Here is a 27,770-nt window from a genome sequence, read left to right on the forward strand (position 1 = left end):
TTCTATGACTACTACTACTACCTCTACTACTTCTACTGAGTCTACTATTACTACTACTTTTAATACTACTTCTACTACTACTGATTCTATTCCGACTATTAGTACTACTACTACTTATAATAATTCTACTACTACTACTATTACTACTACTACAACTTATAACAATACTAATACTTTTACTACTACTACTGATTCTACTCCTACTACTTTTACCACTACTACTAGTTCTACTGCTAATAATAATTTTACCACTACTACTAATAATAATCATTCTACTACTATTACTACTTCTACTTTTACTTCTACTACTACTACTAATTCTATTACTACTACTTCTACTACTACTATTAATTATACTACTACTAGTCCTACTACTACTACTACTAATTCTACTGCTATGACTACTTCTTCTACTAATAATAATAATTACACTTCTTCTACAACTACTACTACACCTGCTTCTACTAATAATAATAATTCTACTACTTCTACTTCTAATACCACTATTATTATACTATAAACTATTTAATATTTATCTTTTAATCTGTAAAAATGTTTAATAGGATACATTCTCCGTATCTGTCATATATAATATAAATATGTTTAATTGAAAGATTATTTTTTACAATTTAAAGGATGAACTTATGATTTGTATATATTTTATTTTGAAAGAGAGATTACGATAATGTTATTTTTAAATGTATGAATTAGGTTATTATTTACGAAATTTTCAAACGTGTCAAATTTAGTTCCTGGATCTTTTAATCTGAGACGATGAGCTTTCAGCTCATTTTCCCCTCCGCTGTCGTCCTCTTATTTTGAAAGGCGGCCCCGGAAGCGAGCCCCGGTGCTGTAGTGACGCTGCACCGGCCAGGAAGACATCATCCTCCATCTGCCGAGTGTCCTCGTCCTGCGTCCACACGGTTGTCGCGTCTCTTCCGGTCAGACCCGTCCGCGGACACACGAGTGGAGCCGCAGCTTCAGGAGGTCAGTGGACTTTTTATAGCCGCCCTGTGTGGCCTCAGAGGCGGCCAGACTGGAGCTCTGTGTCCGGGTGAAGGAAGGGGGGAGATGGAGGGAGGGAGGGAGGGTGAGTCTTCTCCGGGAGACTTTTGTTTCTCCGCCCCTCGGGCTCTCATGCTGTCACTACTACACACTCTTATTATTGTGTTATTTATTTTTATTTTCTTAAAGTGCATTTACACCCGGAGGGCTCGAGAAGATGCGAGGATGGTACCCGGGATCCATCTCTCCGGGTCGGGGCGCTGACGCCCGCCTCTTTGTGTCTAAGTTAACAAACGATAAAAACAACAAATAAACCCCACAAAAAAAATACCACAAAACTATAAAAACACGTGTCGAGAATTTCTTCTAAAGATGTGTTAGTGTTGCTTGAATTCATCACAGATCCTTCAAAATAAAATTAAAATTGTAGTTTATTTTGGCGCAAATACAGGAAGTTATGAGAGATAATATACATGTATTACAGTATGTGTGTGTTTTGAGTGTTTTAATCCGAGCATCATCTCAGATGAAGAGTCTTGCAGTAAACTTGCCGCACCCTTTACACGTACACGCGCACGGGATCACGCACGGCGGTCTCACACCCAGATGATGACTGACGTGATGCTTTGATGATTTATTCATGGAAGACGTTACAGCTGGTTATTGGTGTTTTATTGTCTATAGAATTGTTATCTATTAGGTTCTATTCACTCTTCTAGTTGCTTTAAACCTAATGTATTTAACTCAATCATATTAATTTACAATTCACCTGAATTTCCCCTAATGATAACTCTTAAAAATACTCAGTTTAATCTGAAATTTATTTTAAATGAAACTGTTACAAATATACATACATATTAAGTGGCAATAATTTAAATTTACAGATAATCTACTTTTTTTTTGTTGTTGGAACCATATAAAATACTTTGCCAAAAAGTCCGGAAAATACATTTTAAAATTACTTTTATTTATTTGTATTTACTAGAGGTTTAACTAGAAAGGCACTGGGACGACACATACCTCTGCCAAGGAGCTCATTGCAACAGAAACTTAAATCATTAAAACTACTTTTATTTATCTTTTATATGAAAAGATTCAATGGGCCGACAGCAAGTACTTATTAATAGACTCTTGCATAAAACCAGTTAGGTGAAACAATTTTATTATTATATTATTTGGTTATAATGTAAAAAAACAACTAAATAACCAATATAGTTAAGAGTTAGAATTAATAAAAGGGCATAAAGCATTTTAAAATATATTTATTCAAGCTGTATATGTATATATTGATATATTTAAAATAAAAAAACATGAAATAAAAGTTATATATTTAAAATGTGCTACTTCTACTTCTAATAATATTTCTACTACTACTACTTTTACTTCTGCTACTTCTAATAATTCTACAACTAATAATACCTTTACTACTAATACAACTTTTTTTACTACTAATAATAATTATACAACTTCTACTACTACTACTACTTCTACTGCTACTTCTACTACTAATAATAATTATACAACTTCTACTACTACTACCACTACTACTCGTACTACTACTACTGCTACTTCTACTACTAATAATAATTATACAACTTCTACTACTACCACTAATACTACTACTACTACTACTACTACTGCTACTTCTACTACTAATAATAATTATACAACTTCTACTACTACCACTACTACTACTACTACTACTTCTACTACTAATAATAGTTCTACTAATACTACTTCTACATTTACTTCTGCTACTACTAATAATTCCACTACTACTACTACTAATAAATGTACTGCTACTAATACTACTACTACTTATTTTAAAATACTTTTAATTTAAAAAAACCTGTAACTATTGTTAGTATAAACATCACTTTCTACAATAATGATCTTTATGTTCGTATGATTGTTTAAAAGTTGTTGGACTTCTTTGCTATTGTTGGACTTTCTTGACGTTGAACGGTACCGTCAGCTCCGTGACTGGCACCGACTCATCACGTCAGTGACCTCAGCCTCGACTCGTCTCGAGCCGACGAACAACACACTAGTTACTAAGCACGAGGTGAACCTCGACCTCGCGGACGAGCAGAAGCTTCTTCTTCACTTCCTTTCTTTTTTTTCCTCCCGCAGAGCCATCATGTCTTCCAGCTCCGCCACGGCGCGCATCCTGATCAAGGGCGGCAAGGTGGTGAACGACGACTGCACGCAGGAGGCCGACGTCTACATCGAGAACGGCATCATCACGCAGGTGGGCAAGGAGCTGATGATCCCGGGCGGCGCCAAAGTCATCGACGCCTCCGGGAAGCTGGTGATGCCAGGAGGCATCGACACCAGCGTCCACCTGGAGGAGACCTTCATGAACGCCACCACGGCCGACGACTTCTACAGCGGCACCAAGGTAACGTCGGCTGAAACGTTTTTCTGGACGTTTCTACGATGAATAGCATGTTTTTTAACGTGTTTTATGAGTAAAAATGTTGGTGTAATTGTGACACCAGACAAAAGCAATAGAGCACAGATCCAACTTTTATCCTACTTTTATCCAACTTTTATCCAACCTTTAGCCAATCATTGAGGTAAAACTACTTTAGGGAAGATACAAATAGTTGAATTCTTCTATTATTAAAATATATTGTGCTATAACTTTCAATAAAAAGTCCATGTTTAGAATATTTAATTTTTGATCAGTTTGATCGAGTAGCTAGGTACTCGTTTGCTATCGTCTGGTGTGACTTTTTATATTGAATTTAAAATAGAATTATTACTTTTTTAATAATGTATTGTTGAATTATTTGATTTAAAATTCCAAGAGTCAGGGTCGTTGTCGTCAAAATGTACATGCGTTTAAATATATAAACGTAGATTAATCAACACTATAAGTCGGAAAAAAAGGGATCAACACATAATCCACTAGTTAGTTTCATGTTTTTGTCCAAAAATGTATTATTTAATATAATATTGCAAATGTACAACGACTTAATCCAAAGTAAAATGATGTATTTTCAATAGAAAATCATTATCAGACTGTTTCTTAATAATAAACTTTATTTTAACGTGCGTTTTGTTAACAAATGACATTATTCATGTCCTTGTAAATTAAAAAAAAAGGATTTGTTTTAGTTATAAAACTGAGTAAAATGAGTGATGAGTTTCAAGGATGTGTAATTACAGTCGCCAAGGAGGTTACGTGATCGTCTAGCTTCGCAAAATAACCATATTTCTCATCGTATGTCAATCTAAAAATGTTAATAACAGGGCATTATATCATATATAATATATTGTAAAATATTTACAATATATTATATAACATCACAGGGTAGATGAGTGTCTCAGCAGAGGTCTGCACTCTCTGAGCGCCTTTTCCAGTCTTAATAAATCAAATAAATCAATAAGTCAAAACAAATATGATTGAAACCAGAGTGTGGTTTTTGTTTTTTTTCCCTTTAAATTGCTTGAGATCTTGGCTCCTGCAAAGGCTTTGAATGACGTCACCAGCTGCCTGTGAAGTCAGTCAAAGAAACAGTGTCTATGTGACAGCCAGGAAATGTAATGAGGTGTGTTACATTTTTAAACGTTTTGTAATGTTGTAAGCAGATTATTTATTTTTAAGCATAAATACAAACAAGCGTTTTAAAAAAGTCAAATAGAAATTAAAATATTTATATATTGTATACATATATAGAAATAAATACAAAAATATGCATAATTATACTTTATCATTGTTAAAAATACAAATATAGTATCAGTGGAAGAATGTGAGTGAAGAATTGGTTCATTCATGACGTTCTGATGCTACACGTTGACATGTTTATCTGATCACATGACACTAAAAGGTTTGATGAAAACAAAAGCTATGATTCAGACGTGATGAGCTTCAGCTCAGCAGACTGAGGTCCAGTGGATGAGATCATGATAGTGACTCTTGATAGTAGCTCCTCGTGATGATGATGTCGATGAGAAGCTTCTCAGTGAGACGGCGTCCTGTGGGTGACACTGGTCTCCACCATCCTCCTCCTTCTCTACCTCCTTCTCTACCTCCTTCTCTACCTCCCTCTCTACCTCCTTCTCTACCTCCTTCTCTACCTACCTCTCTCCCTCCTTCTCTACATCCCTCTCTACCTCCTTCTCTACCTCCCTCTCTACCTCCTTCTCTCCCTACCTCTCTCCCTCCTTCTCTCCCTACCTCTCTCCCTCCTTCTCTACATCCCTCTCTACCTCCTTCTCTACCTCCCTCTCTCCCTCCTTCTCTACATCCCTCTCTACCTCCTTCTCTCCCTCCTTCTCTACATCCCTCTCTACCTCCTTCTCTACCCCCTTCTCTACATCCCTCTCTACCTCCTTCTCTCCCTCCTTCTCTACATCCCTCTCTACCTCCTTCTCTCCCTCCTTCTCTACATCCCTCTCTACCTCCTTCTCTACCTCCTTCTCTCCCTACCTCTCTCCCTCCTTCTCTACATCCCTCTCTACCTCCTTCTCTACCTTCCTCTCTCCCTCCCTCTCTACCTCCCTCTCTACATCCCTCTCTACCTCCTTCTCTACCTCCTTCTCTCCCTACCTCTCTCCCTCCTTCTCTACATCCCTCTCTACCTCCTTCTCTACCTTCCTCTCTCCCTCCTTCTCTACCTCCCTCTCTACCTCCCTCCCTCCTTCCCCGCCCTACAGCCGGCCAGCTCCAGAATGCATCCAGAGACTAATGCAGATCCGTTTCCATGGATACCACAGAGCTGCTGCAACCACGGCTGCAAAAAAAACAAAAAAACCTTTCACACACACACACCATTGTGTTCGGAGACAATGGTCCTCAGAGTCACGCCCCTTTCCCATCAGCCCTCCCACTTCTCAAGTCTCGAGGACACAAAACACACTCTGTGCTCAGTTTTTTTGGGGAAAACTGAACATTTATATTGAAAAATAGAGATTTTTTTTTTCATATGATTGATTTACTTTATTAAACATAACTTAGTGGACAACACTAATTTCTCCACAAACCTTACTTATGGGGCCAGAAGAACAGTGAACTCCCACGATGCCGTTCTACACGATTGGTCGCTACAATCCTGTATTTTAAGTCTACATTTATTTCAGAAGTGATGGGTTGGCTGGGCGGCAAAGCATTACCTGGCGCTATTCACGTCACCGTTATTGAGAGAGGGAAGGTCTCTCCTTCTTTTCTATCCTTTTTTTTTTTTTAGCAACAAAAGCACTTTATTCGAAGTTACACATTCACCCATTCACGCACACAATCGCACGCTGATGGCAGTAGGCTGCGACGCAGCGCGCCAGCTGAACCGTCAGTAGAAATGAGGGTTAAGTGTCTCATCCCACAGCTGGAATTGAACCCTAAACTTCTCAGGTCACAAGCCACCCGTCCATGCCGTGACGATTGTGTTAACTCGTGTCACCTCAGGGTCAAAGTGACCCGAAAAGAACGGTAAACAAATGTGTTTGAGGTATCCCTTTTGTTATCTCAGGATCAAGGTGACCCGAAGCCAGGGAGGTCGTTCACTTCGAGACAACACAAGGGATACCACAAACACATTTGTTTCCAGGCCTTCGGGTAATTAATTAGTCTTAATAAGACTAGAAAAGCACTGACATTGGGCATACCTCTGCCAAGGAGCTATTTTTGAAAATCCATTCAGTGGTAGCTTCTGATGGTTGAATTACAAACGAGTTTGTATTGTTCTTACTTGTTGAATGACAAACACAATAATGATAATAGTACTTTACGTCTGCAGTGATTATTGATCTCAACATGGTTGATGTTTCAGGCGGCTCTGGCCGGCGGCACCACTATGGTGATCGCACACGTCCTGCCGGAGAAGAACCAGTCGTTGCTGGAGGCCTACGAGAACTGCCGCAGGATGGCCGACCCCAAGTCCTGCTGCGACTATGCCCTCCACGTGGGGGTCACGTGGTCCGGACCAAAGGTATGTGTGTGTTTATGGAAGTAAATATATATTTAAATTAATTACATTTAATAATAATTTAAAGGTACTTTTGTTGTTTATTTTTAAATGAGAACATTTTCAAAATGTTTTTTGGGGAAATTCTTTTTCCAATAATTTCAAAATAAATGCTCCAAATTCAATATTATTACGTTTGTGATCTTTTAAATTCAATGTAAAAAATGTTGGTATAATAGTGACACTAGACAAAAGCAAAAGAGCACAGATTCAACTTTTATTCCACCTTCAGCCGTTAATTGTAAGTTGTTTAGATAAGAAAATATTCACATTTTTTAAATTAAATGGCTAAAAGGAAATTCAACCTTTTACCAGAAATTATTGAATTCAAATATTTGAAAATATTGTCTCTGGGTCAAAGGTGAACGACCTCCTTGGCTCCCATAAATATATGCAGTGGTGGAGGTCGTTCATTTTGACCCAGAGACCTGACACAAGGGATACCACAAACACGTTTTCCGGTCACCTTGAGTCAACACAAGAGTAAAATAATCTTTTTTTTTTTCGATTATTTGAAACGTTAAATATCCGAAAATTCACTTCCATACTCATCTCTCGACGACTGCAGTTCACGTGTCTGTCCTGCAGGTGTTGTCCGACATGGAGAAGCTGGTGAGGGAAAGGGGCGTCAACTCCTTCCAGATGACCATGGCCTACAAGGACTCGTACATGCTGCGGGACAGCGAGCTGTTCCAGGTCCTGCAGCACTGCAAGGACATCGGCGCCATCGCCAGGGTCCACGCCGAGAACGGAGAGCTGGTGGCAGAGGTCAGACCCGGACGTGACCTTTGAGAGACGTGACCTTTGAGAGAGACTGGATCCTCACTCTGGTGGTTTGCAGGGCGCGAGAGAAGTGCTGGAGCTGGGCATCACTGGACCGGAGGGGATAGAGATCAGTCGACCTGAAGAGGTCAGTAGAGAACCATGTGTGTGAGAAACATAGTCAAGCTTCGGTTAATAAACCATAATAATAAGCATATGTTACTATTAGGTGGAGTTTGTATGTTATCCCCGTGTTGAGTGGGTTTACTCCCACACTCCAAAAACATACAGAGGTTGATTGAGAATTTGGGGAAATTGTCCATAGGTATGAGTGTTTGTGTGAATGGTTGTGTGTCTTTGTGTGTCCTGTGACAGACTGGCGTCCTGGATGGTTATTATTATTATTATTATTTTAATTTTATTATTATTATTATAGTCTTTTTTTTAATGTTTTTTTTAATTATTGTTCTTATTTTTATCATCACTATTATTCTTATTATTTTTATTTTTATTAATATTATTTTCATTATTATTATAATCATTTTTATTATCATTATTATTTTTTATTATTATTATTATTTTCATTATTATTATAATCATTATTATCATTATATTTATAATTATTATTCCTATTCTGCTTATTATTATCATCATCATTATTTTTCCAATGGGTCATCAAAAATATTATTTGCTTTTATTTAGAAGGGAGTGGACTTTTGCACTATTGCACATAAAATAAAATTTACAAAATAATTTTGAATTTATATAATTTAATTTATTATGTAGGTTTTTGCACATAATTCTATAATATAATATAATCATATATATAGTAAGTTTTATTTCTAGACCAGGGTCACAATGTGCTTAAACTACAAAACAATACACAGTTAAGAAATACAAACAGGTTAAATACTTTAAAGTCCAAGACGAGAAAGTGAAAAACATTGAATAATTATTTAAAATTAATTTTCTTAAACTCAACTGACGTAATATTATCATCTGCAAAAATATGAAATAATTCAATTCAACTTTTTTTTTTGTGTATAATCTTTTTTCCCTCATCCATTAATTCAAAATAAAAGCATCCACATCCTCTTCCAGTTAAACACAATATTGATAACTTTATCACGCCAAAGAAAAATGTTGATTCTGGTCGATTAAACAACTTCCTGTCTCCAAACGTCTGGTGGCAGCTGGAGGCGGAGGCGACTCACCGAGCCATCACCATCGCCAACAGGGTGAGTTCGAGTCTCGGCCGCGCCTCGGATTCAAACCCTCGTTCCTCATCATTTTTGTTGATGTTTCCAGGCTCACTGCCCCATTTACCTGGTCAACGTGTCCAGCATGGCGGCGGGAGAAGTGGTGGCGACAGCCAAGACTCAGGGTAACGACCAGCAACTACAACACTTTCATATGATGTTACGATTATAGTTTGACTCCTCAGATGTGACTTCCTTATACTTGTATTCTGGTTATTGAGACCCAGGTGTCGTCTTTTTAAATCACCCCGTAACGGACAAAAATGTACTTAAGACGCATAAATGTTTCTTGTCATTTGGTGTTATTAGGGTCACGAAAACTAAAAAGTAATCTGACTTAAAGCTGAAACTGAAAAAAATGGTTTTAAGTCATTTTACTTGTACAAGGAGATGGAAAATACAGAACCTTCTCATTGACAGTCCGATTTTTCGGTTACATCTTTTTTCTCTATCGCTAGCTATTGATTGTCAGACAAACAAGAATAACTGGGGAAAAAAAGGGTGACGAGGTGGTCATTTTTAAACGCCCTGAAAGAACAAATATGTATTAATCATTTTGTGGATTAACTACGCTCAAAAAACAACTTCGCAGGACGTCAGATGTGGAACTTAATCTTTACTTTATACTGTATTAGAAAAAAAGGAGCAAACATTCACTTTAGCATAACTTGGCATTTGTTCATTCGTTTTCTAGGAGCTGCTCAGACACTACACTTCCTGCCTTTATCTGTACAACAACATCCGGGTTATCACACAAAGCATTGTGGGACATGCTGTTCCTTATCCATTCTAAAACGACTTTATTGTGAACCCAAAAAAACACAAATGACAAAAATCAATATTCCACATTTTTGGGAAAATGTTCTGCTTAAGAACTTAGCTCATAAAAGCGTTACGGGGTGCTATGTTGTACTACGGAAGTGTATAAATCACGATTTTTATTCAACTTCGACTTTTTATTTTCTTTTTTGGAGGCTAAAGAAAAATGAAAAAAGTAATATTTGCAATGGCTTTGAAAACACTTCAATTAAAGGTCCACTAATAATACTTACTTTATAAAGTTGCTCTGAAATCTGGGCGAACGAGAGGTTACGAGAGTCCATTATGACGTGATAATGGCTTCACTCCTACTCCAGCCAGCTGTAATCCTGCCCCCGCTTTGTTTATACACTGAGTCCCTCAGAGGTGGAGACTTCTGGGATTGATGACGCACGGTGACAAACCTCCATGCTTGACCATTCACACCCGAGTGGGTGATGTTAAACAAGATTTCATCTCCAGAAGTGTTTTCAGTGGGCGGAGCTTAAGATCATTTTCTAATGTCAATATTTCAATGAAAGTAGAGTTTTGTACAAACACACACTGATGATACAATAGAATCACAACAACACACACACTGATGATACAATAGAGTCCAACAACACAACAACACACATACTGATGATGCTATAGAGTCACAACAACACAACAACACACACACTGATGATGCAATAGAGTCCAACAACACACACACTGATGATACAATAGAGTCACAACAACACAACAACACACACACTGGTGATGCTATAGAGTCACAACAACACAACAACACACACACTGATGATGCAATAGAGTCCAACAACACACACACTGATGATACAATAGAGTCACAACAACACACAACACCGATGATACAATAGAGTCACAACAACACAACAACACACAACACTGATGATGCAATAGAGTCACAACAACACAACAACACACACACTGATGATGCAATAGAGTCACAACAACACACACACACTGATGATACAATAGAGTCACAACAACACACACTTACATCAACACAACAGTAGTGACTGGTGTGAAGCTCAAGACTTGAAACAAGAGACAAACAGGAAGTGAGAGTTGTGACATGTTTCAGGTAAGGTGGTTCACGGAGAAACCACGACGGCGCACGCCTTCCTGAGCGGGGGTCAGTACTACCATCAGGACTGGTCTGTGGCCGCCGCCCACGTCACCGTCCCCCCTCTGCGCCTGGACCCCAACACACCCAACTACCTGCTGAGCCTGCTGGGGAGGTGAAGAAGAAGAAGAAGAAGCTTCAGTGTGATTGACATAAACCAGTGACGACCATCTCTCCCTCGCAGCGACACGCTCAACGTGCTGAGCTCGGACCACCGGGCGTTCAGCGTCAAACAGAAGAGTCTCGGCAGAGACGACTTCACCAAGATCCCTCACGGGCTCCCGGGGGTTCAGGACCGCATGAGCGTCATCTGGGAGAGAGGAGTGGTTCGTGCTCTTTGTTCCTCAAATAGATCCACGTGGTGGAAGAAACGACCCAGTTTTCAACAACTCTGTGAAGAACCTCTCGACAGATGTTACATTATTATTACATTTATCTATTATTATTATTCATTTATTAGTCATTTTTTTTATATACCTCTGACAATAAAAGTTTATTGTTATAATTAAATAAAAGTAGAAAAATATTAGTACATTTGTACAGAAAGATGTGAAATTTGAAAATAGAATTAATGCATATATATGTATATAATCAACCATTATAAGCCAATATGTATGAAATATGTATGTTATAATACTGTTAGTACAATGTATTGTATAGAAAATAAATAATAAAAAATAAAATAAAGATAATGTTGTGAAGATATATCACATAAAATTGATTTTCATATGAAGATATTGTTAAATATCAAATGCATTCATCAATAAAGTGGAAAATTGAATCTAAGGCCATAAAATGATTTGTATAAAAATAAATATGACAAAAGAAATCACTCATGAAAATAAACTAACCCCTCACATTTATTTACTCTTAAAAACAGATAAATTGCACCAAAAACATACAAAAAAAGAGAACAAATTAGCTCAATAACACAGATAAAAAATGATAAATGACTTCCTCAGAAAACATTAAGAAATTAAAAAAAGCAAATACAAAAAAATTAATAATCCACAAAACAGAACAAATGAATAAAAAATAAATGACTCAAAGAGAAATAAATGTGCACAAAAAACATATCAAAACTAACAAAAAACGGAAAAAGAAAAGTAAAACATACAAAAACATTTTAAAAATGACTGAGAAAATATATATATATATATATATATATATTTTTTTTTTTTTTTTAATTGCTAAGAAAACAAAGTGCATTGCACTAATAAAAAAGAAAAACACTTTACTTAGCAAAATTAATTTGTTTCAAATTACCCTGAAAAACAATATTTACTTCCATAACCAAAATAAAGACATAAAAGACAGTGAATAATCACAAAAACAAACAAGCATATTGAAGTAAAAGTGATGATGGATGGATGGATGGATGGATGGATGGATGGATGGATGGATGGATGGATGAATTGATGGATATATGGATAGATGGATGAATTGATGGATGGATGTATTGATGGATGGATGGATGGATGGATGGATGGATGGATGGATGGATGGATGGATGGATGGATGGATGGATGGATGGATGGATGGATGGATGGATGGAAGGAAGGATGGATGGGTGGATGGATGGATGAATTGATGGATGGATGGATGGATGGAAGGCTGGATATATAGATGGATGGATGAATTGATGGATGGATGGATGGATGGATGGACGGACGGATGGATGGATGGATGAATTGATGGATATATGGATGGATGGATGAATTGATGCATGGATGAATTGATGGATGGATGGATGGAAGGCTGGATGGGTGGATGGATGGATGAATTGATGGATGGATGGATGGATGGATGGATGGATGGATGGATGGATGGAAGGGTGGGTGGGTGGGTGGGTGGGTGGATGGATGGATGGATTTATCGATGGATGGATGGATGGATGGATGGATGGATGGATGGATGGATGGATGATGGGTGGATGGATGGATGGATATATGGATGGATGGATGGATGGATGGATGGATGATGGATGGATGGATACATAAATAGATAAACTTTACTTCACACTTTCTCTCTCAAACACGTAGATCGGAGGAAAACTGGACGAGAATCGTTTCGTTGCCGTCACGAGTGCAAACGCTGCCAAGATCTTCAACCTGTATCCCAGGAAAGGAAGAATCATCGCTGGAGCCGATGCTGACCTGGTGGTCTGGGACCCTGAGGGATCCAAGTGAGAAACCTGATCCTTCATCATGGCGGGTGCAGCCAGATGGTCTCTCCCTGCACCTGTCTCTCTCTCTCTGTCTCTATCCGTCTGTCTGTCTATATAACTGTCTCTCTCTCTGTCTGTCTGCAGGACCATCTCAGCCTCCAGTCAGTTCCAGGGCGGAGACGTGAACCTGTACGAAGGTCTTCGTTGTCACGGCGTCCCCCTGGTCACCATCAGCCGCGGGCGTCTGGTCTACGAGAACGGCATGTTCACGTGTGCGGAAGGTTCTGGGAAGTTCTGTCCTCTGAGGACCTTCCCGGACTTCCTGTACAAGAAGATGGTGCAGCGGGAGAAGGTGAGTGTGGCATCAGAACCACCCGATCACGTGACCTGATCACGTGACCCGATCATGTGACCTGATCATGTGACCCCCCTGCAGCACGAGGCCATCAAGCCCGTGGAACGAGAGCCGTACACCGGAGACGTCGTCCAACTGACCAAGAAGGACGTGGGGTCAGACCTGGACACCCCGACACGAGCCACCACCAGACACGGAGGCGTGAGGGACCTTCAGGGGTCCAGCTTCAGCCTCTCAGGTGAGGACCTGGACCTGGAGTCTCAGCTTATTGAAGAAAAAATAAATGACTGGCAAAAAACAAAAATAATAATAATCTAAAAATGGTTTTATTATTATTATTATTTAAAAATATTGCAAAAATATATATAATAACATAATAATTATCATAAGTTACCCTGAAAAACAATATTTACGAACTTAAAATGTGGTTTTTAAACAAAATAAAGGCGTAAAAAGACAGTGAATAAACACAAAAACAACATAAAGTGAAAGTGATTAAAAATGTTTTTGTGGATAAATGTCAGGAACAGATGTTTTTTAACTTAAATGACTAGAAATATATAAATATCAACAATTAATCAATGAAAGTGGAAATAAAAATTGAAAAAAAAGAAAAAATGAGTGATAAAAATATCAAAATAAAACAAAAAGAATGATCATGAAAATGTAAGAAAAATATCAAAAAACAACTTAAAGAATGATCATGAAAAAATGAATAAATAAAATAAAATAAAACAAAACGAATAATCATGAAGAAAAGGGAAAAAAACAGTAAAATTAAATAAAATAAATAATCATGAAAAAAAAAGGAAAACAAAAAGAATTACCAAATAAACATCTTAGTCAGAAAAAAAGGAAAACCATTTGCAAAAAATCAAACAAAAGAAAACAGACAAACTGCACAAAAAGGAAACAAAACGACCCAGAAAAACATACACTATTATCAGTCAAATTAAAATAAACTTTAGCTTCAAAACTTCCATCTAAACCCAAACCTTCAAACACATCTTTCTCCTTTTTTCCTTGATTTTCTGGAACTCCTGTTGTGTTCTCAGTTTTATCTTGATCTTTAAAATATATACTTTATTGAATATTGTTTTTGATTGTTTAAGCGCTTTGTGACCCTGGTCTGGAAAAGCACTATACAAATAAAAATTACTTACTTTCTCCTCCAGGCGCGCAGATCGACGACAACATTCCAAAGAGGTCTTCGGCTCGGATCCTGGCCCCCCCGGGCGGGCGGTCGAGCGGCATCTGGTGACTCTGACGATCCGGGCGTCGGACGGTGACACTAGAGACGATTGTGTTCCATAGACTTTAGCAACGAGTTTGTACGATTGTGTTTGTGTAAGATTTTTGCACTCGCGTCGTCGTCATCGATTCAGACGCATTTTCACCTCTTTCTACTGCGAGAACATGTTTTACTGAACCTTTGGATGACGTCGTATTTATTTTTATATTTATTTATTTGCTAGTTTTTAGCTTTTTACGACCGACCGTCACGACGACGACGCACTTAACGATGTTTTTTCTCATCCTTTCCTCCGTGAACATGAAGGTTTCGACGTCAGATGTTGTCACTCCTGGTGCTTCGAACACAATAAAAAGCTGATTAACGACCGAGAATCACTGAAATATTCATTCGTTGTTGTTGTAAATATTCTCGTTTCTTCTCACTCAGAATGTTTTCCTTCACTTCTGTCTTTTCTCTTCTTCTCTCCTCACGTCGTCTGATGATCTCATGATCTGGTGCAAATAAAACACACTGAGTTCAACTTTTCAAGGCTGATTTTCTGCTTTAACGTTGAAATAAAAGCCGGAGAATAAATACGTTTATTAAAAAAAAAAAGGTGATTCAAACCTGCAAAGATTTTTAGTAAAAAAAATCGGAATATTTAATGATTTATTTCTCATTTTGCCATTAAATTTCCCTTTCATTACAATAATAATAGATTCAATTCCAATTATTAAAGCAATATCTTACTTTTTTAATGATATTTGTTGTTTAATTTACACTTTTTTTACTCGTGTATTATTTGTAACATATTTCTTCCAACTTTCCTTTGAACTTCATTTAAAACATTAATGTTTTCCTTTAGATGTTAAACTTCTTATTCATGCCGTTCCGAAAATCATTTATTAGAATTTAGATTCTAATCTTAAAGGACAAAGTGAAAATGTCGTAACATCAAAGGACTGAAGCTAGCGCTGCAGATGCTAAGCTAGCAAGTAAACACAGTTACAGGATATGATGATTCTTTTTAATTTAAAATACAGTTTGGTGTCAAAAAAAAATAGATATTAAAGATATTAGACTCTAATTGTATTTGTACATGTTATCAATAAATATGACACAAACACTTTTTCAATCAACATTATAAATAAATATACTACTTTCAAACACTCTAGGAGTGTAAAAACTTTTAAAATATTTCATTTTCTTTTAATTCATCTACTATTTTATACTCGTGTAAAACACATTGTTGTTGTCTTTTTAAACATTTGTTTTTTTATTTTTGTGTCTTTTTCCTGATAAAGCATTTGCTGTAAACCTCGTATTCACGCTGCTCTTAAAAAATAAAATTACTATTTAAAATTACAAGAATTCAGATTAGTTTGGTGTCAAGAGCAGTTTTTTAAATTATGAATTTAAATTTGTTTAAAAAAAAATACAATTTTTAATGAATTTATGAGATGAAACATTTCTCAGTATATCTTACACAAAAAGTAAGTAAGTAAGTAAGTAAGTAAGTAATATTTATTTATATAGCGCTTTTCGAGACCAGGGTCACAAAGCGCTTAGACAATCAAAACAATACTCAAAAAAGTACATACTTTAAAGATCAAGATAAAGTGAAGATGTATATAAGAAAACAACTCAGAAAAATGAGTAAACATTTACACAAAGAAACATATATTTTGAAATATAAGAAATGCTAATATTTTCAAGATAAATTAGACAATACTTATTAAATTAATGTATTCATTACTTACTTACTATCCATTGAATAATATACTTATGTGTATTTAATCGAAGTATAACTTATTGTACGATAGATTAAAATAAATAAATAATAATAAAGCCATTATACTGGACTGATATTATTGAAATAGATCAATATCAAGTAGATTCATCAACTATTGTGTAAAACCTTTTTTGAATGAGAATTTAAGACAAAATTAAACAAATACCTATTAAAACAGAACAAAAAAACACAAAAATATACCAAAGGGATTAGCGACGAAAAGGAAAATAAAACATTTAGTTAAAAAATAGTTCAAAATTAATCCACATTAAAATAACGTTTCCGGTCCGTCATGACACAAATACGATGTGTAATGTGTCATGGGTTCAAATCCCGCGTCCTGTTCATCCTCAAATGTTTCATATCGAGACACTTTTTTAGTGTCAAACTCTTAAATTTATCCCATTTTATCGAAATGTCAGTGTCGAGCAGCATGGAGTCGCGCGCATGCGCAGTGCGCGCCGGATTGTTGCAGCCCCAGACAGGGCGGCCCGTTACTAAGCACCGCACCACGGACGACGTTCGCCGGGACTGACACACGCAGCACCGCCGGGACCCGCAACCACGCACACCCCAGTGAGTACCCGCGACCCGCCCTGACACCCCCGAGCCCCGGTCCGAACTCCTGGTCCGCGCCGGTTCCGTGGGCTTTTTTACGTGGGAATGTTTTGGTGTGTGTGTGTGTGTGCGGGGGAGAAAAAAAGGGCCTGCGAAGGCTCGCGTACATTGTTGTGTATTGTTCTCTTGTCAGCCCACGATCCCGGGTCCACGTCCACGCGCGTGTTTCGTGGAGGATCCTCACCCCCGCGTGGATTAGACTCGCTAATGCGGGCCCGGTGGATTTTGGGAAATCGGATTCTCCTGCAGCGACGTCGATACAATAGACGCCAGAAACACCCACTTTCTTGATCGATGCTGACGACCCGCAGTCCACTCGTGTCACCCCCTCATACCAACCCCACGACCACCGGCACATCTGCGTGGATTCACCTTCGAATCCACGTGATTTACAGCCAAACACCCGCATGTTTTAACGCCCACTTTCCCTAAAAAATTCCTTTTTTTTTTTAAAGAGCAAATACACCCGAAAAAAAAGGGTCCAGATGTTCAGCTGTCAAACATCTGCATGTTTCATCCACACCCGGATTAGGACCCCCCGCTGTGGTCCATGTTTGAAGATCTGATGTAGAATAATTACATGTAATAATAATGTTATGATAAATAACGAACATACATCAGTAAATATCTCTGACAAGGAGGTTCTTAGAATTTCTTTTAAATACTATATAATGGAAAAACTAGTTAGAAAATCATAAATAACCCAAATATTACAATAAAATACTTCATAGAAAATTAAATACATAAAATAAAATGATATAAATTAACTTTTATTTTCTTAAAAAATATTAACCAAGTTTTATTTAAGGTGAATAAATTGATAACTTAAATATGAATAGTAAGTAATCCCTGTCAGAAACGTTGTGTACATGTTTTACCTGAACCGGTTCCACTCTGTTGTGTTATGAGTTTTATCTTGACCTTTAAAGTATATACTTTATTGAGTATTGTTTTGATTGTTTAAGTGCTTTGTGACCGCTATATAAATAGAAATTACTTACTTACTTACTTACTCTGACATCACGAGGGCCGCGCTGATGCTGTGGAAGGGCCACGTGTGGCCCCCGGGCCGAGCTTCTCTTTGGCAAATATCTGTTGAAAAACTAATGAATTTTATTTTATTTTTTTAAGGAAATTTTGAGAACATAACGAGGAAAAGATGAGACGTTTTATAAACGCTCAAATTGTGTCGACTTGTGATGACATCACATACTGTATTTGTTGTTTTATTGTAGTATTTAAATGAGTATTATTGATATTATGTCAAACAAAGTTGCCTAAACTGTCTCGAAAAATTGAGATAATTATTAAAAGTTTGACATTTATGTTTTAAATCTTACGTATTTCTTTAAAGAAATTTTAATAATTTGAAGAGTAAAATGTCGCTGTGTCAGCTCTTATTTTAGTTTATATGTGAGGTCAAAGGTCAGTTAACTGAGTAATAGGGTTATTTTGGATTATCTAATAACAAACTAAAACTAAAACACACACAAAGGTACATTTATTTTATGAATTAAACCTTTTTTTGATTAAATTAAAACACAAATCGTGTAAAATATTTCAACTTTAAAAGAAAAAAATCCACAAAGAAACTCATAATGTTTTTGTCATGTGTACTTTCTCCATGTACGTTTTTAAAATACGCAAAACTATTAAGACTATAAATGTACTTAGCTGTTGTGTTTTGTCGTGAGCTGGAAAACGATAACGATATTTGTCTTCTCTGGTTTCAGGACAAAAGATGGCGGTCAACGTGTACGCCACATCGGTGTCCATCGACAACCTGTCGCGACACGACATGCTAGCGTGGGTCAACGACTCGGTACATCTGACCTACACCAAGATTGAACAGATGTGCTCTGGTAAGATGCTAACGAGAGTTAGCATTTGTGTTTTTGCTGTGCAATCGCTGCCTTTAGTCAGGATTGTTTTGGGGCTAAATCGTGTGCTAATAATAATGCTAATGCTAACTCTAGTTCCCCCTGTTTCACTTCAATTCACTTTTCCGAGATGATGACTGAGGACGAGAGGATACAGTGGACTCCAGCAGCTTTTAACGCTGATGTTTGAACATATTTTGTCTTTGGAAAAGTAGAAAAAATCACATGATCTCACAGTTTCTCAGTTCCTCCTTAAAATCCTTCTTGAAAACAACGCGTCAAAATATCTCGTATCGAGAGATTATTGCATCGCTACTGCCCCAGTTAAGGAGTGTTTCACGTTAGTTATGAAATGTACTACGTCCTTTAACGCACCGTATGAATCCCGACGTTATTAAATGCATCAAAAGCGTTGCAAAGAAAGTTAACAGACATTTTTTTTTGCTTCCGGTCGAACTTATCCACGTATTCGTTGTTAATTTAAGTAATAACTTAACATTCTACAGATTTATGGTCATGTGTGAATATAAGCATTTTTATAAAATGAAAAAAAAAGTGTATATTTGTCATGTAATGATTAGGATGATGTCATAAATGATCAGTCATTTCAAGATCTGGGGCCTCATGTACCGTATTTTCCGGACTATAAGTCGCAGTTTTTTTCATAGTTTGGCCGCTGGTGCGACTTATACTCTGGAGCGACTTATGTGTGAAATTATTAACACATTATTACCGGTATATCATTTCACATGTTATTTTCACACTAAACCACAAGAGGGCGCTGTAGGCCTGTGTTGATCATTTCGACATAGAAGAAGAAGCGCCGCATCTTCTACCTCCGGAGTTAGCGGAGTTGTTTAAAAGTGACACCGAGGATGAAGATTTCATCGGATTTTAGTGATTTGCAGTTACACGGATGGTTTGGTAAACTTCTTAGCATGTTATTTATGCTATAGTTATCTGAATAACTCTTAATATGTTATGTTAACATACCAGGCACGTTCTCAGTTGTGTCATGTAACGTAACATACCGTACAATTATTCAGCCTGTTGTTGCCTCTATTCTATTTTTATTTTAAAATGCCTTTCAAGATGACATGTCTGTTCTTGGTGTTGGATTTTATCAAATAAATTTCCCCCAAAAATGCGACTTATACTCCAGTGCGACTTATAAATGTTTTTTCCTTGTTTATTATGCATTTTATGGCTGCTGCGACTTGTACTCCGGAGCGACTTATAGTCCGGAAAATACGGTACTGAGGGGTTTTACGCACAAAAAAACATGCTTGGCCACCGTTTACATCAAAGTCTATATGTATCAATACTGAAAAAAAGCGGTCAAAAGTTCGTAATTCTCGCCCAGTCTGTAGGTGGCGTACGCCCGGGTCAGTGCTCGGATGAATGTTAGTCTCACGAGTCACGTTGAGATGTTCATCAGAGTTACATTAACGATCAATATTGATCCTAAATTAACTCACCATAAACAGTTAATCCAGTTTAGATTCATGTTTTCATTTGTTTGTTCTGATAAAATCACGGACTCTGCTTCATTTAAATGTTGTTTGAATATGTAAATGAGGATGTGGAAAGGGACGAACAAGTCTGCGATTCATTCTTAATTGGGATGTACGTAGAAAAAAGTGCTTAAATTCCTGTCGCGCACAGATTCATGCGTCTGAATATTTTTGTGCGGCGCCATCTTCTGGATTTCATTTTCTGGACATATTTAGTAGAAGATCTACGAACTTCTTAGTACATGAGGCCCCTGGTGATTGACTTCCCTTCGTGACCTCCTTGGCTGAGGTAATGATCGTGACCGGTCGGTGTCTTGTGTCTCCAGGAGCAGCGTACTGCCAGTTCATGGACATGTTGTTCCCCGGCTGCATCCTCCTGAAGAAGGTGAAGTTTCAGGCAAAGCTGGAGCACGAGTATATACACAACTTCAAGGTCCTCCAGGCGGCGTTCAAGAGAATGAGCGTGGACAAGGTCTGGACCTCCTCCTCCTCCTCCCCCCTCAGGACTCCTCGTCTCACCTTCTTCTTCTTCTTCTTCTTCTTCTTCTTCTCCAGATCATTCCTGTGGAGCGGCTGGTGAAGGGCAAGTTCCAGGACAACTTTGAGTTCGTGCAGTGGTTCAAGAAGTTCTTCGACGCCAACTACGACGGGAAGGAGTACGACCCCATCCTGGCCAGACAGGGTCAGGACGTGGCCCCGCCCCCCAACCCAGGTGAACACTTAACCTACAAACCCAAGAGAACTCCAGGTAAAGGACGACGTTGTTGTTTTTTTTCGGCCTCGGCTGCACGATTGAGGTTCTGGCTCCCGGCACAACTGGCTGTCCTGCATCCACGAGCATCAGGACGCTTTCATGGCGCTTCAACCTGCTCTTGAGCCTCATTGGTCCACACGTCTGGACGTATATCAGCAACATTTTGAACGCTTGCGTTTAACTTTTCAAAAGTTGAAACTTTTAATTTTTTACTAATTAAATTGAATTATCGGACGTGAAAATGTTGGCGTTATTTTATTTTTTTATATTGAATTTAAAAGGCTACGAATGAGAAAATGTTTAATTAAGATATTTTATTTTTGAATATTTAAAATCGGAACATCAAACTATATGTGTAAAAATGTTAAATATTCGATTTTTATCATTTTTATCATTTTGATAAATTAATTATTGAATCAAATTATGAAAAAATTTCAATGAAAAAAAGTTTCAACGTTTGTAAATTTTTATTCAATGTTGTTCTGACACTGATATACTTCCATAGATGCGCTTTACGGCAAACATGCCTGATTTGTGACTTCCTTGATGGTAAACAAACAACTTTTTTAATATTTTTTGTTAGTTTTTAAAAAAAAGTCACAACATGAGGCTTCTGGAGTTTTAGGAACTTTTTCCTTACCTTGAAATATAGTTAATGATTCAACAAAAACATTGAGCAACATTAGCTTCTCCAACAATGTACCTTCATAAAGTTCCCAAAACTCTCTGGTCCGAAAACCTCGACAAGCGCTTTGACAACTTGAGTTTGGTTTTTCTATCCCGGGATCAATGACACCCATGAAGACTCGGTATCTTCTGACCCCCCCAACAGGACCACAGAGGACGTCCCCGACCGTCCCCAAAAACATGCCAACACCACAGCGGGTCCAGCACACTCCGGCCATCAGGAAGAATCCGTCTTTGTCTAGAAACGGCGGCAGCGACGCGGAGATCATGGAGTTAAATCAACAGGTAGAAACACCTTTTGAAAAGTGATTATTTTTCTAAGATGTTGGACGAGAAGGTTAGAGATGGAGCTGCAGGTATTAATATCCTAAGAGACCAGGATGAGGTGAGGAGACGAGGAGAGGATCAGGAGAAGTTAAGACAATCTTTGATTGATGTAATTTTCTTTTTTCTGTTTGTATTTTGTTCACATCTAGGCAGGATTTTTTTTTTCTAAAGATCAGTTCTACCTCCTAAAATTAATTAGCTTTTTCTTTCTCATTCCTTGAAAAAAAAGTTTTTTTCAAGACTTATTCTCTCAAAACTCTCAAGTGTGTTTTTTAAAAACATGAACCTAAAATGTACCAGTAAAGAACAAGTTCAATGTTTTTGTTGATGTGGTTAATCGGGGCCAGATTTGTATTTGTAGTAGTAATACTGATAGTCTTCTATTTATTTCCTAAAAATATTAAATGATCTCTATTATTATTACATAAACCAAAGATGTACCAGTTGTAAAAAGAATTGTGTTAATATGGTTTATTAGGGCCAAAGTTTGTTTTTTTTCCTTTTTTTTATTTTCACATTTTCTTTAAGAACAAAAGATTTGTGTTTTTTTTAGTATTTATTTTCTTTATATGGATATTGTTCTAAATATGTCCTAAAAATCTAAAACCCTTAACTGTGTGTTTTGAAAAAAAACATGAGCCCAAAACGTACATGTCATAAAAAAAAAAGGCTCAATATTTTTTTTAATTAGGGCCAAATTTTCGTTTTCTACTGGATTATTATTCTAAATATGGATAGTGTGCTATTCAAGTCCTAGAAATATAAAACTCTCAAGTGTGTTTGTTCTTAACATTAGCCCAAAACGTACATGTTGTGAAAAAAATATATATTTCTCAATATTTTTGTTTATGTGGTTAATCAGGGCCAGATTTGTGTTTTTTTGTAGCATTTATTTCTTAACGATTTTGTTATTTTTATGTCCTAAAAATATAAAACTTTAAATTTAGTTTTCTTCTTAAAACCACGAGGCCAATGTTTACCAGTCGTTCAAATCCTTTAAAGAAAATGTTTCTGTGAATGTGTTTAATCAGGACCAAGCTTATGGTATTTTACTGGAATGAATGTATTTTTGTTAGGACAAATACTGCTATATGTATGTCATAAATGTCTAAAATATATTACACGTATGTCCTGAAATAAAAAATACTGTGCCAAGTGTGTTTTTAACAGTCAAACAAAACAATATATATTATACAAATATTTTATGTTCACATGGTTTATATATATTGTATAGTGTTTTTTCGATGTCATTCCTAGAAACATTTTTTTTAAGACTAATACTACTACTTATGTTAAACTTCTCATGTGTGTTTTTAAAACATGAGCACAAAATGTAACAATATTTTTATTTTATATGTTTATGGATTCTTTAAAATCTACTTATGTCTTGAAAAAATAACTCACAGATCATCGTCCTTCCATATCTTCCTCCGTCGCGATCACTTGTTTCTTCTTCTTGTCCTTCAGCTGATGGAGATCAAGCTGACGGTGGACGGCCTGGAGAAGGAGAGAGATTTCTACTTCAGTAAACTCCGGGACATCGAGCTGATCTGCCAGGAACACGAGAGCGACACCAACCCGGTGCTCAGTCGGATAATCCACATTCTTTACGCCACAGAGGTACGACCCGGACACATGAAGTCGGAACGGGTGCATAAGTCCTACGTACCCGTAACATATTTTTTATATATTATTTTTTATTGTTTATGAAAAATTGCTGGCTATTGGTAAAAAACAATTTCCCAAAGGAGACCTCCTGAGGGATCAATAAAGTTTTACCTTACCTTACCTTACCTTACATGTGTACTCGTACTATTAAGTTGCATTGACGGCACTAGTAATCCAGAAGGTACGCATGCGGAATTGAAGACTTGTGGTCGTAAAAAAACAATCGTTGACCAAACTTTCTAAGTGTATAAGTAAGTACAAGATACTAAACACGACCTCTTGAATCTGACCTTATTTAGCAGTGATTGAGGTGCAAAACAAATCTGTGACTCACACCTGCAGATTCAAGAGGTCGTGTTTGGTAACTTGTACTCACTACACTAAAATATAGTCAATGTTTGTTTTTTGTTTTTTTTACGACTACAAGTCTTCAATTATGCACGCGTACCTTCTGGACTACGAGTCTGAATATGTAAGTACGTCAATGCAAGTTAATAGTACGAGTACACATCTCATGTAAGGTAAAGGTAAGGTAAGGTAAAACCTTTTTTCCAATAGCCACAGAAAATACAGCATTTTTTCATAAAAAATAAAAAATAAATCAAAATAAAATAAGAACAAGAACATAAAGAGAAAGAACAAGATGACACAAACTAAGTCTAAAGATAAAGATAAAGAACATAGATCAAAGAAAAACAACAAAAACAAAGGATACAAAGACTAACATAGAACAGAACATCCAGATACTTTCACTCCACTCCTGCCCCCGAACTCATGTTACATGTTACGGGTATGTAGGACTTTTGCATCCGTTCTGACTTCATACAGACAGGAAATATTTTCTTTTTCATACGTGTTTACTTCCTGTGTTCCAGGACGGCTTCGCGCCTCCCGAGGACGAGGAACTGGACGAACAAGCTCACCTGGACCAGGATGAATACTGAACCCTCCTTTTTTTTTTTACATTTAATTTCTTGATTATTTTGAACCTGATTTTTAGTTTCACGCTCGCGTCTATTTCGTCTCATTTCATCAGAGAGAGAGAGAGAAAAAGAGAGAGAGAAAGAGAGAGACTCCGCCTCCTCCGTCATTCAAACATATCGAAAGATTTGAAACTTTTTTTTTCATTTGGGAATTCAAACGAGTTGTTAAAAAAATGCCTTCTGTCGAAAAACAAGAGCACAGACCAAAACTTACTGGAAGTTCAAGCAACACTTTTATTATTTATTTAACTTATTTTTTCATCCAACGTTCCGTAGCAAACGTCGTGCGAAAACCTACTGTACCGTGAGTGAACCCGAGTGTGTTGGTCGGAGGGTCTGGCATGAGTCGACGAGATGTGATCGATCGGCAACATATCTGAGCATGAGAATGTTACACTTTGACTGTGAATGAGTGATTTTGTAAATGTGTTTTCGTGTGGAGAAGGAAGTCGCCAGAGACTGATTTTTACCGTAGCAGCTGGGATGTTTCAGTGATATTTATAGAACCGCACACACTCCTTCCATTGACTGTGAAGGACGATGAAACATGAACGTCGTCCCCCCGTGTTCCATCCTTTCTTTTTTGGGTTGTTTTTTTTTTGGGCGAAATGTCTGTCGCTCTGGATCGCGTGTTCATCGACCATTTGTCCGCCCATCGATCAAGTTTGGAGAAAAATAAATAGTTGTGAAATCACCTGATGTTCTTTATTGATTATATGCACTTTTTAGAATCAAATATGCCTTTATTTTCGGAGATATATTGTAATAAATGGTTGAGCACATCAATAGCAAAAATACAAATTGCTTTAGCGAATTAAATTGACTTTAATCCATATTTTCTGTGTATAAATAAATCACCAATAATACACAATATATTTATAATCAAACAATATGAATAATAATGAATTAATAAGAAATACTCAATAATTCAGTTGCCTCGTGATAAACATTGAATTAAATGATCAAAAGATATGAGGAATATTACTCACCTTAGTTGTTTTTTTAATGTATTTCGTGAATGAAATCGCTAACATCACTTCCTTAGCTTTAGCTTCTCTAGCTAACATTCATGCTACACAGCTAATTAATTAATTGGAAATTTAAAAAATAATACATCATTTCACTACAGCTCATAATGATGTACTTTATCAACAAGAAATAATACATTTAAAAAATAAATTGTAAATAAGTAGCAACGATGGATTTAATTGTGACGTAACGAGGAGTCACGTGAGATCACATGGCCGGAAATGTTAACGAATCATCAAATGCAACATTGAAAAACTTTTCGTTTCGTTAATAAATATTCATTTTTAAACTTGTCTTCTACCTACTAGCAGTTCAAAATTGCCCTAAATTATATATATTTTGTTGTTTTGGGGTTTTCTTTTCCTCCAGAAATGTTTCTGTCATTTCCTCATCCGGAACGCTGGGTGTCGCTGTTGGCTTTCTTTCGGCTGCTTCTCCCTCCTCGAGCAATGAACCAGGTGACGCTACACCTGTGTCTCGAGAACACGAGGTAATGAAGCCTCTTTGTCTGTTTTTATCCTCGTAGTTTTTACAGAAACCTATCTTTGTTTTTTCTTTCTCAATGTCTTTCCTTATCTTTTAGGTTTTTCTTGTCTTCTTCATTCCCTTTTCTTCTTTTTATTTTTTTTATTACAGTTTAGTATTTTTCAAATTGTCAAATATTTTCATTTTATTTATTCAATTTTTTAATGTTTTGTTTTTTTGTCAAACGCCCAAAAATATTATTTTCTAAATGTATTTATAATAAATCTTGTGTTTTTAATGCTTCAATCTTATAATTATGAAATAGATAAATAATGACTTATAATGTAAATACGTTGGGGTTTAATTAAAAATAATTGAATAAAAATAATGTAGATAAAAAAAAGAAGAATTACGTAGTATTAAAGGGCATTTAAAAATAAATGAACTTTTTTTGGTAAAAAAAAACAAACAATTTTAAATGATTTTCATTATATAATTTTATCATATCATATATATATATATATATATATATATATATATATATATAATTATGCATAAATGTATATAGTAAAGTAAATTAATCCATGTGACAAATGACAAAATAATAAATAAATACACTTGAAAAAGTCATTAAAATGCACTTAAAAGTAAATAAATCGATAGCCATTGTTGTATTTATCTTTAGAAGTTTGTAAGTTAAAAACAAAAATAAATATTTATTTACTTAAATGCACATTTAAAAAAACTAAATGATATCCTTTTTTTAAAGGGATTTTTGTTAAAAATAAAAACACTTCCTAACACAAATTTTAATATTTGTGTCTATACTTTTTGTGTGCTTTAGAAAATTTTAATAGTTAATTATAATTTTAACACTACAATGTTTTTGAAAAAATTATTTTAACGTTAATACTGTAATTATTATATTCTTTTGTCATTCTGTGAAACTTTTTCATTTAATTTTTATTTGCATTGTTATTTTTTCTTAAATAAGGTATTTCCCAATATATTGAATTCAAAAAATCATGCGATTCATTTGAATTTATCTGGGAAATAATGCGATGAATCAAGAAAATCATGCTATTAATCTGGTAAAATAATGCTATTAATCAAGAAAATCATGCGAATAATCTGGGAAATAATGCTATTAATCAGGAAAATCATGTGATTAATCTTTATTAATATGGTATTTCCCACTATATTTACATATATTTCTGGTCATTTAATGAATGTATTTATTAACTGTTCCTAATCCTCTACGATCCCAAAAATCTCACTCATTTTCCTCACACGCCTTCTTGTGGTTCACGATCCAGAGTCACTTCCTGTCGCCGCACCTCGTTAGAGAATCTTT

General features: G+C 36.3%; 2 protein-coding genes across 3 annotated transcripts; both read left to right on the plus strand.

Moving 5' to 3' along the window:
• The first annotated feature begins 907 nt into the window (after positions 1-907).
• dpysl5a (dihydropyrimidinase like 5a) lies at positions 908-15,240 on the plus strand. Its single transcript, XM_087780262.1, has 13 exons — positions 908-987; positions 3,139-3,406; positions 6,780-6,938; positions 7,563-7,742; positions 7,816-7,884; positions 8,930-8,974; positions 9,045-9,120; positions 10,902-11,058; positions 11,128-11,269; positions 12,986-13,128; positions 13,255-13,462; positions 13,547-13,703; positions 14,641-15,240. The coding sequence occupies exons 2-13, from the start codon at positions 3,146-3,148 to the stop codon at positions 14,724-14,726; spliced, it is 1,683 nt and encodes a 560-aa protein (XP_087636388.1). The 5' UTR covers positions 908-987; positions 3,139-3,145; the 3' UTR covers positions 14,727-15,240.
• A 1,690-nt stretch (positions 15,241-16,930) lies between these two features.
• On the plus strand, positions 16,931-25,616 carry mapre3a (microtubule-associated protein, RP/EB family, member 3a). 2 transcript variants are annotated; one of them, XM_087780125.1, is made up of 7 exons: positions 16,931-17,067; positions 18,843-18,971; positions 20,830-20,975; positions 21,059-21,251; positions 22,090-22,229; positions 23,739-23,891; positions 24,815-25,616. In XM_087780125.1, exons 2-7 carry the CDS (start codon positions 18,851-18,853, stop codon positions 24,881-24,883), a joined length of 822 nt encoding a protein of 273 aa, XP_087636251.1. In that variant the 5' UTR covers positions 16,931-17,067; positions 18,843-18,850; the 3' UTR covers positions 24,884-25,616. The 2 variants fall into 2 exon arrangements, with proteins under 2 accessions (XP_087636251.1, XP_087636252.1); XM_087780126.1 differs by having other exon boundaries at positions 16,946-17,067; positions 21,059-21,215.
• Positions 25,617-27,770: the final 2,154 nt, after the last annotated feature.

Source organism: Callionymus lyra, chromosome 18, assembly GCF_982586985.1.
Source record: "Callionymus lyra chromosome 18, fCalLyr1.hap1.1, whole genome shotgun sequence".
Classification (NCBI taxonomy): domain Eukaryota; kingdom Metazoa; phylum Chordata; class Actinopteri; order Syngnathiformes; family Callionymidae; genus Callionymus; species Callionymus lyra.

Excerpts from the sequence above, each read along its gene's own strand:
- dpysl5a (XM_087780262.1), top strand. The coding sequence starts at position 3,146 with ATGTCTTCCAGCTCCGCCACGGCGCGCATCCTGATCAAGGGCGGCAAG. Across the intron at positions 6,939-7,562 it reads TCACGTGGTCCGGACCAAAG|GTGTTGTCCGACATGGAGAA; the intron begins GTATGTGTGTGT and ends TCTGTCCTGCAG. Across the intron at positions 13,129-13,254 it reads TGGGACCCTGAGGGATCCAA|GACCATCTCAGCCTCCAGTC; the intron begins GTGAGAAACCTG and ends GTCTGTCTGCAG.
- mapre3a (XM_087780125.1), top strand. The coding sequence starts at position 18,851 with ATGGCGGTCAACGTGTACGCCACATCGGTGTCCATCGACAACCTGTCG. Across the intron at positions 21,252-22,089 it reads CAAACCCAAGAGAACTCCAG|GACCACAGAGGACGTCCCCG; the intron begins GTAAAGGACGAC and ends CCCCCCCAACAG. Across the intron at positions 22,230-23,738 it reads TCATGGAGTTAAATCAACAG|CTGATGGAGATCAAGCTGAC; the intron begins GTAGAAACACCT and ends CTTGTCCTTCAG.